This window comes from Pantherophis guttatus, chromosome 13 (assembly GCF_059756535.1).
Source record: "Pantherophis guttatus breed Tessera chromosome 13, ASM5975653v1, whole genome shotgun sequence".
Classification (NCBI taxonomy): domain Eukaryota; kingdom Metazoa; phylum Chordata; class Lepidosauria; order Squamata; family Colubridae; genus Pantherophis; species Pantherophis guttatus.
In genome coordinates this window covers 19691731-19704983 of record NC_142075.1, presented here as the reverse complement: position 1 = coordinate 19704983, position 13253 = coordinate 19691731, and the positions used below count along the sequence as shown (strand labels likewise).

At 41.1% G+C, this 13253-nt stretch overlaps 1 protein-coding gene across 2 annotated transcripts in view; it reads left to right on the top strand.

The window, feature by feature from the left end:
• Positions 1-10271, top strand: part of MYO5C (myosin VC) — a 47950-nt gene extending 37679 nt beyond the window's left edge. For both annotated transcript variants that reach the window (XM_087878241.1, XM_034432662.3), the window contains exons 33-41: positions 74-161; positions 276-374; positions 1539-1693; positions 1947-2036; positions 3246-3396; positions 4824-5106; positions 6178-6352; positions 7098-7178; positions 8250-10271. In XM_087878241.1, coding sequence (XP_087734367.1) covers positions 74-161; positions 276-374; positions 1539-1693; positions 1947-2036; positions 3246-3396; positions 4824-5106; positions 6178-6352; positions 7098-7178; positions 8250-8402 — 1275 coding nt within the window. In that variant the 3' untranslated portion in view covers positions 8403-10271. The remainder of the gene's footprint in view (positions 1-73; positions 162-275; positions 375-1538; positions 1694-1946; positions 2037-3245; positions 3397-4823; positions 5107-6177; positions 6353-7097; positions 7179-8249) is intronic.
• The last annotated feature ends 2982 nt before the right edge of the window (positions 10272-13253 follow it).

Sequence of the window (13253 nt, the reverse complement as noted above, 5' to 3'; positions counted from 1 at the left end):
AAATGCCATTCCTGGAACCGACAAAGGGCGTTTTAATGTGCATTTTTCTTCCCTGACCCCGCTGACATCCTAGGATCTAGAAGAAGAGCTGGATAAGAAAGACAGGCTGATAAAGAAACTTCAGGATCAGATCAGAACCCTTAAAAAATCTATTGAGACAGGTAAGAATTTTTCACACCTCACACTTCTTATTTGAAAATTCAATTTTGTGACACTTTTGGGTCGAGGTGGTTTTTTCCCCCCCCTGGAAGTAACTATATTTTGATACTGAACAGGCAATGAAGAATCCCCGTCTTCTGTGCTGAGGGAATACCTGGGGATGTTGCAGTATAGAAAGGAGGATGAAGCAAAAATCGCTCAAAATCTGATCCTTGGTATGTTCGTAACTTTTTGCATTTCCGTTAAAGTAAACCTAGGCAAAACCCAACCCAAGATGTTAATGTTATTAAAGACTTTGGGCTGTGATCGGTCCTTACATTTTTCCTCTTCCTCCTTGTGGTCTACCTTTTAAAGGCATGTGATATTTGTGTAGTGGGGAGGGGTCTCCTGTCTGTGTTTTTTCCTATAACTACTCTATAAACTGTTCATTCTTCAAGCTTAAACCCTTGGAAGACTTCAGAATCCTGAATTTCCTTATTCTTCTCTGATCTACCATTACTGTAAGTCACATCTGAAAAACAATCAAATTGTTACTGAGAGCTTTCCCCTTCCTTCCTTCCTTCCTTCCTTCCTTCCTTCCTTCCTTCCTTCCTTCCTTCCACCTTTCCTCCCTCCCTCTCTCTCCTCCCTTCCTTCCGCCTTTTCTTCCTTCCTCTTTCCTTCCTTCCTCTCTTTCCTTCCTTCCTTCTTTGCTCCTTTCCTCCCTCCCTCCTTTTCATTTCTCCTTCCTTCCTCCCCCCTTCCTTTCATTTCTCCTTCCATTTCTCCTTCCATTTCTCCTTCCTTCCTTCCATCCTTTTTTCCTCCCTCCCTCCCTTCCATTTTTCCTTCCTTCCATCCATCCTTCTTTCCTCCCTCCCTCCCTTCCTTTCATTTCTCCTTCCCTTTCTCCTTCCTTCCATCCATCCCTTTCCTCCCTCCCTCTCTTTCTTCCTTCCCCCTTCCTTCCATTTCTCCTTCCTTCCTTCCTTCCATCCTTTTTCTTCCTTTCCTCCCTTCCTTCCATTTCTCCTTCCTTCCTTCCATCCTTCTTTCCTGCCTGCCTGCCTGCCTGCCTGCCTCCCTCCCTTTCATTTCTCCTTCCTTCCATCCTTCTTTTCTCCCTCCCTCCCTTCTCTGAACAGTGTTCACCAAGCATGGAGACCTTGCAAACCTACAACTTTGAGCAACCTTAATCTAATGGTCAGGAGGATAGTAGTTGAACAATATTTGGGTCGGGGCGTAGCACAGCTTTTCCAAACCTGTCTCAAATAGCAAATAAAAAAGAATAAAAATAAAAAGCTCCAGACAATCTCATCGAAGGCAGCCTTTCCCTGAAAAAGCTCTAAACCTCTTTTAGTGCCCATTAAATCCTAAATTTAATTTTGGTATTCCTGCAGATCTGAAACCCCGTGGAGTGGTCGTTAATATGATTCCTGGATTGCCGGCTCATATCCTCTTTATGTGCGTAAGATATGCGGATTATTTGAACGATGACAGCATGCTGAAGTCGTTTATGAACATGGCCATCAATGGCATAAAGCAAGTCATTAAGGTAAGGATCACTTGAGCAGTGATCTGGCCTATTCCCAGGCCAGTCCAGCAGTGGAATAGGATTATCTTGAAACTCCCCCCCGCAAAAAAGTGGTCTTATTAGCCATCAAACCATTTTGGCCACTTCTGTACACTGAGAATTGGGACCAGGATTTCTGTTGCTAAGCAAGACGGTTGTTAAGTGAGTTGCACCCATGCTTCTTTTTTTTTTAATTTGTGCATATAAAATTAAAGAAAAGTATACCATTATTTAGGAACATGCCGAAGACTTTGAGATGTTATCCTTCTGGCTTTCAAATACCTGTCATTTTCTTAACTGTCTGAAGCAGTACAGTGGGGAAGAGGTAAGATTATCTTCATTGTAGGCTTGTCTTTATGAACAGTTTAATATACCGTTCTGATATTTTGTTGGTCGGCTGAAAAGAACCACTTCTATAAATTAGATTGTTGTCCTTGCCATCCTGTGTTCATAGCACTTTGCTAGCCATGTGCCTTGTCCCTATAAACTGGGTGCCAAGGTATTCAAGTTGGTACTTCATTAATCTCTGTCTCTACCAATGGTGATATTTCCTGCCAGTTTATGAACTAAGGAAAATGGGTAGGACAACCTGTTCTTACAGGCTGAAGTCAGTGGTGGGTTTAAATTTTGTTTACTACCGGTTCCGTGAGCATGGCTTGGTGGACATGGCATGGCTTGGTGGGCGTGGCAGGGGAAGGATATTGTAAAATCTCCATTCCCTCCGCACTCCAGGGGAAGGTTACTGCAAAATCCCCATTTCCTCCTGATCAGCTGGGACTCGGAAGGCAGAGAATAGATTGGGGCGGGGCCAGTCAGAGGTGGTATTTACTAGTTCTCCGAACTACTCAAAATTTCTGCTGCCGGTTCTCCAGAACTGGTCAGAACCTGCTGAAACCCACCTCTGGCTGAAGTGTCACCTCTGATCATACCATAGAAGAGATCACCTGTCTTGGCCAGGTGATAAGAGAGGCAGAATCCTGTGCCATATATTTCTATTTTTATTTTTTCCCTTCTAATTGGGATAGGAAGTTGCCAACATAAGCAAGACAAAGCTGTTGTTTTCAGGGATTGGGAACAATTTAACACCACTCAATTTGTGGACAGGAGATTTTGCAGTCTTATGTAAAGAAATTGTGGCTTTGCTTAATTTCTCTCGAAGTGTAAGAAATTTAATTTTAACTTATGGTGATATCTATCCTCTCCCCCACCCCCTTAGCTATTTGTAGGTATTTGGAAATGTCTTAGAAATAGCATACTTTAACTCCTGAATTGCACAGTTGGTGTTTACCAAAGTGCACTTAAATTTAAGAATTCTGCAGAAGAACAAAACAATCCCTAATATTTTCCAATAAAATTAAGCGGAATGACTGGCTCTGTAATTTGTTTATATTCTATTGTACTAGGGAAAACATACGCACGTGGATAAGCACATGGCTAAGCTACATTAAAAGCTCTGTGTTCTAGTCTGATAAATGTATAATTTGTTTGTGATCTCAATTGCCCTATGTTGATAATGCTGCAATTGACTTTCCAGGAATTCATGAAGCACAACACACCGCAACAAAATAAGAACAATCTGATCCACTTTGATCTCTCCGAATACAGGCAGGTCCTTAGCGATCTGGCCATTCGTATATATCATCAGTTTATCGGGGTAATGGAGACCAGTATTCAGCCAATGATAGGTAAGGAGTTAGATCGACAGTGGCGATAATAGGTTTCATGAAGCCCCTCTGTCAGAGTTCAAAAACCGTTGTAAAATGCGGTCAGGTGACAGGACCCCAACTGGAACTGTATGATAACTCCCTTTTTGTAGGTACGTAGGTTATAACTTCGGATGGTCATTAAGTGGCTGAGTGGTCAAGGACCACTTGTAATGATAACCCAAATATTTGAGCAGTCACAGAAAATATTTTTCTGGCATTTCCATGATTCAGTTATTTAGTAGCCTTCCTTCCTTCCTTCCTTCCCCCTTTATCCATTTTCCTTCCTTCTTTCCTTCCTTCCTTCCCTCTTTATCCATTTTCCTTCCTTCCTTCCTTCCTTCCTTCCTTCCTTCCTCCCTCCTTCCCTTTCTCTTTTTTTTCCTTCCCTCCTTCCGTCCTTCCTTCCCCCTTTATCCATTTTCCTTCCTTCTTTCCTTCCTTCCTTCCCCCTTTATCCATTTTCCTTCCTTCCTTCCTTCCTTCCTTCCTTCCTCCCTCCTTCCCTTTCTCTTTTTTTTCCTTCCCTCCTTCCGTCCTTCCTTCCCCCTTTATCCATTTTCCTTCCTTCTTTCCTTCCTTCCTTCCCCCTTTATCCATTTTCCTTCCTTCCTACCTCCTTCCTTCCCTTTCTTTCTTTTTCTTTTTTCCTTCCTTCTTTCCTTCCTTTCTTCCTCGTTTATCCATTTTCCTTCCTTCCTTCCTTCCTTCCTTCCTCTCTCCCTCCTTCCCTTTCTTTCTTTTTCTTTCTTTTTTTTCCCTTCATTCCTTCATTCCTAACTTCAGTTCACCACTTTATGTGAATGACTGGGCTGTGTAACTGGCCCAAAGTCACCCAGTGAACCTCCACGATTGAGGAAGTCCTATACCCCTAACCACTGCACCACACTGCCTGATGGACAGACCACAGAGGTTCACACGCAGAGCTGCCCTAGAGATCTCGACGGTTGTACACCGAGCCAAAAACCAACATCAACAGACTCTGATAGGGATCTTGTTCTCAAAAACAACTTTCCTAGAGCACTTAGAAAATGCATATTTTGGTCATTAACTGAAAGTCACCTCCGCGAATTTGAATCCAGCCGTCCCGTTTTGAATAATTGATTTACTGATCAAAAGATTGCCTAGGCTGCTAGGGCAAATGGAGACGCTGTCCATTAAAAGAAAAAAAAAAAAAACGTGCCTGGCTTTTATCTCCATTTTTAGCATCCCTGAATGACAGGATGCTGAAAACCAGTTCCTGAGGAAGCATCCTACTCGGGTTTTTTTCCGGCGTAATCAGAATAAGGAGGATGATATTTTAAGCACGGGTAGCAGATTTCAACCCACGTTTCTTTTCCAAAGCTAAACGAAATCCTTATTATTTTACTTTTTTTTTTGCTCGCTTGCTTCCTGTTATCTTTCTACAGTGCCAGGAATGCTGGAATATGAAAGTCTTCAGGGGATTTCGGGCTTAAAACCGACCGGATTTCGCAAGCGTTCTTCTAGCATCGATGACACAGATGCTTACACTATGACCTCCATCTTGCAACAGCTCAGCTATTTTTACACAACCATGTGTCAGAACGGCTTAGACCCGGAACTTTTAAAGCAAGCAGTGAGGCAGCTTTTCTTTCTGATCGGAGCAGTTACCCTGAATAGTCTCTTTCTTCGGAAAGACATGTGCTCTTGCAGAAAGGGAATGCAAATAAGGTAAACCTGGGTTTTTAATAATAATAATAATAATAATAATAATAATAATAATAATAATAATAATAATAATAATAATAATAATAATAATATATTATTATTATTATTATTATATTATATATATATTATATATATATATATATATATATATATATATATATATATATATATATATATATATATATATATATATATATATATATATATATATATATAATAATATTATAATAATATTATAAATAATAATGTGGAAAAAGAAATCGTGTGTTGTCCCGATTGTAATTGGAGCCCTTGGAGCAATACCCAAAGGGCTACCCCGCTATTTAGAAATTCTAAATTTGCCGGACTTGAACATTTTGACTCTACAAAAAACCACCTTACTCGGAACAGCTTACATCCTCCGACGATACCTTAACAGTTCCGAGGTCCTTGGTTAGGACTCGAGCTGCTGAGCTATTAACCAGCCTCAAAGGCTGTGAATCTCACTAAAGATTAACCAATAATAATAATAATAATTAAAAAAAAATAATCAGACTGCATTGATTATTATTTGGCCTCCTAGTTGGCCTCCTGCACCACGATGGGGGGAGGGGGCATTTTTGCTCCGGAGGCTTTCCTTGAGCCTCCGGGAGGGTGAAAATGGCCTCCCCAGGCTCTGGAGGCCCTCTAGAGGCCAGAAACTGGCTCATTTTTGGCCTTCCTGAGCTTCTGGTAGGACCATTTTTCGCTCTTCCCGAGCCTCCGTGCATGCCCTGCACTTACCTGCATACAAAACAGGCCACGTGGGGACTCCTGGGAGGGGAGGGGAGGGGTGGATGGGGCCAGCCAAAAGTGGGATTTGGTGGTTCTCTGAACTGCACAGAATCTTAGCTAGAGGTTCTCCCGAACCGCTGCAAACCCCCAGCAGCCCACCCCTGGATGCAAGCAACATGCCAAACCACGGTCCCGCCAGTCCACGGAAAAACCTCTCCATGGAATCGATCCCTGGTGCCCCAAAGATTGGAGGGGAGGCGCTGTTTTAAATTTAAAAGGATGTTTTAAATAAAATGGCCATTTTCTGCTTCATCCTCTCAGGTGCAACATCAGCTACCTCGAAGAATGGCTGAAGGAGAAGAACCTGCAGAGCAGTTCTTCAAAGGAGACGTTGGAGCCTCTTTCGCAAGCCGCCTGGCTTCTTCAAGTCAAAAAGATCACGGAGGAAGATGCCAAAGAGATCTCGGAGCACTGCACAACCCTCTCGACTGTGCAGGTAGTGAATTCATAAAGGAGAATATTTGGGGCTCGGGGTTGAAATGAAGGGGTCCTCGGTGCTGTCTGAGCTTGGTTGTTTTGTGGCAGACATTTCTTTACCCAGCTAGGTAACATCATCAGTGCTAGAAGGGAGAGAGGTTTGCGGAGTGGAGGAGGAGATGGGCTCCTTAGGGCTTCCTTGATCTTTCCATCATCAGACTCCTGCTGGCTCTCTTCTAGATGACTTTAAGTGCAGTTTTATTGACTATAAATATTCTATTTTAGGAGGGATTGTATCATATATTTGTGTTAGTTCTATATTTTTGATAGTCAATTAAATCCATATTCTATTCTGTTCTGTTTATTATTATATTATTATGCTACTCTACTCTATTCCTCCTCTACTCCTGCTCTACTCCTCTACTCCTACTCTACCCCTTTTCTACTCTACTCTACTCTTCTCCTACTCTACTCTACTCTATTCCTACTCTACTACTCTAGTCTACTCTACTCTTCTCCTACTCCACTTTATTCTATTCCTACTCTACTACTCTAGTCTACTCTAGTTTACTCTACTCTTCTCCTACTCTACTCTACTCTATTCCTACTCTACTACTCTAGTCTACTTTACTCTACTCTTCTCCTACTCTACTCTATTCCTACTCTACTCTACTCCTAGTTTAGTCTAGTTTAGTCTAGTGCAGTTTTATTTCCTGTTCAGACTGCAGTTTTCAGATCTTAATTTATTTTAATCTTCCCCACAGATAGTAAAAATCCTCAATTCCTACACTCCCATTGATGATTTTGAGAAAAGGATAGCTCCATCCTTTGTTCGTAAAGTACAGGTATGATTTTAACTGCAATACTCTTTATTCTCCCCCCCCCCCCGGTTTTTTTTGACTTTTAAGTTTTTAAATGCCAAACCTCTTGAGACCTCTTCTGTTTGAAAAGTAGCATATAAATCAAGGAAATAGATAAAAAAAAATATTTAAACCTGCCCTAATATAATAAATGACTTTCTGTAGCACAGTGGTAGTGAATCTATGGCATGCATGCCAGAGGTGGCATTCACTATGGGCAAGTGTGCCGTCGCCCCAGCTCAGCTCCATCGCATTTCTCCTGCAGGGGGGAGAGAGGGAGGTAGGGAAAGAGAGAGAGAGACAGAGAAAGAAAGAGAGGGGGGGATGGAAAGAGAGAGAGAGAGGGAGGGAAAGAGAGAGGGGGAAGAGAGAAACGAAGGAAAGAGAGAAACAATATTGTTGCTAAATGTAATATTTCAAAAGCAGAAAAAATAATAATAAATAATAATAATAATAAAAGTGCATTTATCACGTTTTTCTTAGAACAATTAGCTGAACTCTTCCTTGCTTATCATCATCATTTATTTATTTATTTATTGTTTATTTATTGGTTCAATTTATACGCTGCCCTTTTTCCGGAGACTCAGGGCGGCTTACAATGCGTTAAGCAATAGCCTTCATCCTTTTTTTATATACCTGCTTAGTAGGGCTTTCACCCCCACCCCCCAAGCGGTGTTCTTTTTTATACACAGTCAGCTTATTGCCCCCACAATCCAGGTCCTCATTTTACCTACCTCGGAAGGATGGAAGGCTGAGTCAACCTTGAGCCTGGTGAGATTTGAACTCGCAGCAATTGCAGGCAGCTGGTGCTACTTAACAGCACTTTAGTCTGCTGCACCACCAAGGCTCTTATTTTAGGTAGTAAAACCTCATTATTCAGGTGAAATTGCCGTGTTGGCACTTTGCGATAAATAAGTGTGTTTTGGGTTGCAGTTTGGGCACTCGGTCTCTAAAAGGTTCTCCATCGGTGCTGTAGGAGGACGCATCCATATATAACTGCTTGGACCCGTGTATGCATGCAGGCAACTGTTAACCTTCTCTTTATTCTAATTTCAGGGAATGCTGAACAACAGACAGAATTCCACCCAACTGATGCATGATACCAAATACCTCTTTCAAGTAACATTCCCCTTTACACCTTCACTACATCCGCTGGAAATGATAGAAATCCCCAGCAGTTTCAAACTGGGCTTCCTCACCAGAATATAGTTGCAAGAACTAATGCAATGAGCAAATGCAGACTGTTCGGTGATGCTTCCATATTGGCGTAAATCTTCCGACGACGATCCCTACGTTTGCAGCACTGATGATGTTACCTAGTTTGGTAATCAAACGTCTGCAATAAAACTTACTGAGCTCAGAGAGCACCAAGGACTCCACTGTAAAGCTTTTTGAAAATGGGCATTAAGTCTGGGGGAGCAATATGGACTTTAGAATGTAAGAAATGGAATACTGCATATTTTGTTATCCTGCCTCTGGGCTAGCATTTCTTAAACCTTAGCAACTTTAAGGTATGCGGACTTCAACTCCCAGAATTCTGACTGGCTGGGAGAATTCTGGGAGTTGAAGTCCACGCTTCTTCATGTTGCTACGTTTGAGAAACATTGCTCTAGATTCTTCCATATTGTATCAAGACCTACCTAATTTTAATTTATAATTAAATACATTTATAAATTTATAAATACGTTTATAATGAAGGACTTTTTCTGTAATGAAGCACTAAGGAAGAGCTTATTTTAACCTATGGCATTTGAAGTGCAGCTTCTAGAATTGCACCGTTGTAAATATACGGACTCAGACAGGAGTTTTGTTAGATCTTTCGTTTGTGCGTGGTGTGTGTATAATGATAGACGGTGCCACAGATGAAATGACAATATTCCACTGGATATTGTGTCAAGCTGGTTATTAAGACCAGCTGCCTGCAATTACTGCAGGTTCGAATCTCGCCAAGGCTCAAGGTTGACTCAGCCTTCCATCCTTTCTAAGGTAGGTAAATTGAGGACCCAGTTGTGGGGGCAATAAGCTGACTTTGTATAAATATACAAAAAGGATGAAGGCTATTGCTGAGCACATTGTAAGCCGCCCTGAGTCCCCAGAGAAAGGCGGCATATAAATCAAATTAAAAAAAAAAAAAGTCATTGCCACACCGATAAGCTAACTTTCTACTTAGCTTTTTCTAGGTCATCCAAAATTGGTTCAATGTGTTATCTGTTACAACTTCCATCATTCAAAAAAAAGAATTAATCCTTTGTATATGACAATGGAGGCAAGACATTTATAGGCACAACGGTAGAAAGATAAACATTTCCCACAACTCAAGCGTGGAATTTGAAATGAATGGAATTGGTAGAGATGGCAAACTTGATAAAAGAGAAAAGTATATTCAGTTTTGCTTCTACAGTGGTACATTGGTACTTATCCTTAATTGGTTCCGGGTAGAGTGTGATGAATACCAAAAACAATGAGTACCAAATAATCTTTTCCCATAAGGAATAATGTAGTGAGCCACAAGGCAGCCGACCCTGACAAGTTCTAGCTGGTGTGTTGAATACCAAACAAACGATGAGTACTGGGACAAAATTTTCACATCAAAATGTATTGAGTACCAAATTTGATGAGTTTCACTGTACTTGGAGACATTTATGGGCTTCTTGCTTGAGAAGAATGAAAATGAAGGATTGATTTTAGGGCTCGATGATTTGTTATGATTATAGAACTATTGTGGATTGTTATTCTTGCTAGTCACGAATACTTATATACGGTACATGTATAGGGCATATTTTTTATGTTCACGTTTAAACTTAAGAGTAAGTGGTGTTTATGATATATAATTCTAATGCTATTTGATTGTTTAATTTGTATACTTTTATACAATGTGTCATTGTTTTAACTTAAGAGTAAGAAGTTACTTTATATTTGTATCTATGTTGAAGAAACTCTGAAGTCAATTCCTTTTTTCTTGTCACTTTTAAACCTTTCCCCCTTTTTGATCTCCTCTCCCCTAATTTTTCCTTTTCTGTTATTTTGTAAATTCATCTTTTTTTTTTTTTGAAATTTAATAAAGTTCACTTTAAAAAATGTACTTACAATTCTTCGAAGCAGAGGTGGGTTTCAGCAGGTTCTGACCAGTTCTGGAGAACCAGTAGCAGAAATTTTGAGTAATTCAGTAGTAAAAATTCTGATTGGCCCCACTCCCATCTATTCTCTGCCTCCCAAGTCCTAGCTGATTGGGAGGAAATGGGGATTTTGCAGTAAACTTCCCCTGGATTGGGGTGGGAATGGAGATTTTACAGTATCCTTCCCCTGCCACGCCCACCAAGCCATACCATGCCCACCAAGCCACATGCACAGAACCTGTAGTAAAAAAAATGGAAACCCACCAGTGTTTCGAAGGTGAAAAAACAGCAGAGAGAAGGTTTCCCCCCTTAGCCTCCTTTTCATATCTAAGTTACAAACCTTTCTGCATTGCATTGATGAGGTTTTCACTCCAGGTGAAACACAAAGCACCTTAATTCAAGAGCTCCCATTTCCTAGAATTTTCTTTTAACTGTCTCAACCAATTGCAAGTCTCTGGAACTTCAAGCAGCATTACAAGGTCCTTCTATATAGGATGCAAGGTTGCTAAATCCCTCTAAGTAGATTAAATCAGCCTTAAATTCTTCCTTCTGCCTTTTAAATAGCCCACTGATTAGCTTTCCTAACACTTCAAGGTATCGCTGTGGGTGAAAAAAGGTAAGAAATACTCTTACTGTATTGGATTACAAGCCCAAATTATCTATAGAGTAATGCTGAAGTGTTTTGTTTTGTTTTTTTAAATAAAGTCTGCTTTGTTTTCAGTTGGTTTTGGTATCTTACTTGTTTAGGCAAACCTTCTCAAAATGGCTTAAAATAAAAACATTACGTACAAGGATTTTAAAAGGGTTGCCAGAAGAAGAAATGAACTTGAATACCTACAAAATAAAACCAATGTTTTCATAAGACTTGTTTAACTCACTGTGTATTTATATCTGGTCAATTGTTTAGTTAAATTTGTGTTTTGTTTATTTATTTTTTAAAAAAAATATTTTAAATTGTACCCTGCCTGGAATCCCATTCATGAGGTGGACAGCTATATAGATTTGATAAATAAAATAGAAATAGTTGGTTCACTTTCATTTCTCCTACTATAAATTCTTTAGTCTTTCTTAGGCATCAGCAGATGGCTGCAGTTTTGTGTATGAACAGAACAAAGCGATAAGTGAGTGAAAAAAAGGTGCAAAGAAAGAAATAGAGGGAGAAAAGGAAAGAAAGAAAAAGTTATAGAGAGACTGCTTCCGACCTTCACAGCAATTATTAGTACATTTATATTTCACCTCTCTCTAAAATGACAACATAATGGGAGGCGGTGGCTCAGTGGCTAAGACACTGAGTTTGTCTATCGAAAGGTTGGCAGTTCAGCGGTTCGAATCCCTAGTGCCGCGTAATGGGGTGAGCTCCCGTTACTTGTCCCAGCTTCTGCCAACCTAGCAGTTCGAAAGCACGTAAAAAATGCAAGTAGAAAAAATAGGGACCACCTTTGGTGGGAAGGTAACAGCGTTCCATGCACCTTTGGCTTTGAGTCATGCCGGCCACATGACCACGGCGACGTCTTTGGACAGCGCTGGCTCTTCGGCTTTGAAACGGAGATGAGTACCACCCCCTAGAGTCAGGAACGACTAGCACATATGTGCGAGGGGAACCTTTACCGTTACCTAAAATGACAACATAATTTCCTTCGTACCATAGTCTGTCCTTTCTAATCATCAAACCCCTCCATCACGTTCATTTTATTTTCTTTTTTCAGCAAAAAGGCCGTAAGGGATTTCCAATCACTAATAAATGTATTATCTAATCAGCCAACTTCCCGTTTATCTGTTATTTATTTTTAAGTCGGGAAGAAAGACATTCCTGTCACTTCCGCTCTTGTCTCTTTCAGCTACCTGCAAAGATGTGCGATCAAACCTTCGCGGCCAATATTTTTGGGCCGTGCGACATTTGTACCAAAGAGAAGGTTCTTCAACAAATATACTGCAAATCGGAGAAACGCAGCTGTTGTGGGCTATGCGTGAAACAGGTAAGGGCCTGCAAAGATCGGAAGGCTGTTTGGGGGGGGGGGGAATCTCCTGGACTAGTGTGGTGTCCCTTGTAGCTGGTGGCACCCCCATCTTCACTCTCCTACCGTCATCCTGCTAGCGGAGTGGGTTGAAACGAGGGGTCCTTGGTGGTCCCTGAGCTTGCTCGTTTTCTTGAAGACCTTTCATGACCCAAAGTAGGGAACAGCATCAGTGCAGAGTCATAGTGTAGGGCAGGGGGTCCTCAAACTCAAACCAGAAGACCTCTGGTGTAGGGAGTTGTAGTCCTGGGGTGCATCTGGAGGGCCCGCCTTTTTAAGAACTAGGAGGACTTGCCCTCCAAATTCTGGGTAGTTCTTGCCAGATGCCAATAGCTCCGTTGTGAGTGATTTCTAAATTTTTTTTTAAAAAAAGTTTTTTAATTAATATAATTCAAATTTTAAAAACAATGGACATGGTTTGACATCTCTGGTTTCTAAGAGAGAGAGAGAGAGAGAGAGAGAATACATAATGAAAAGAAGGATTAGGGGAGACATGATAGCAGGGTTCCGATATCTCAGGGGCTGCCACAAAGAAGAGGGAGTCAAACTGTTCTTCAAAGCACCTGAGGGCAGGACAAGAAGCAATGGGTGGGAACTCATCAAGGAGAGAAGCAACCTAGAACTAAGGAGAAATTTCCTGACAGAACAAATTAATCAGTGGAACGACTTGCCTCCAGAAGTTGCGAACACTCCAACACTGGGAGTTTTTAAGAAGAGACTGGATAACCATTTGTCTGAAGTGGTGTAGGGTTTCCTGCCTAAGCAGGAGGTTGGACTAGAAGACCTCCAAGGCAGTGGTGAAATCCAATTTTTTTTACTACCTGTTCTGTGGGCATAATGGGCGTGGTTTGGTGGGCATGGCTAGGGGAAGGATACTGCAAAATCTCCATTCCCACCCCACTCCAGGGGAAGGATATACTGTAAAATTC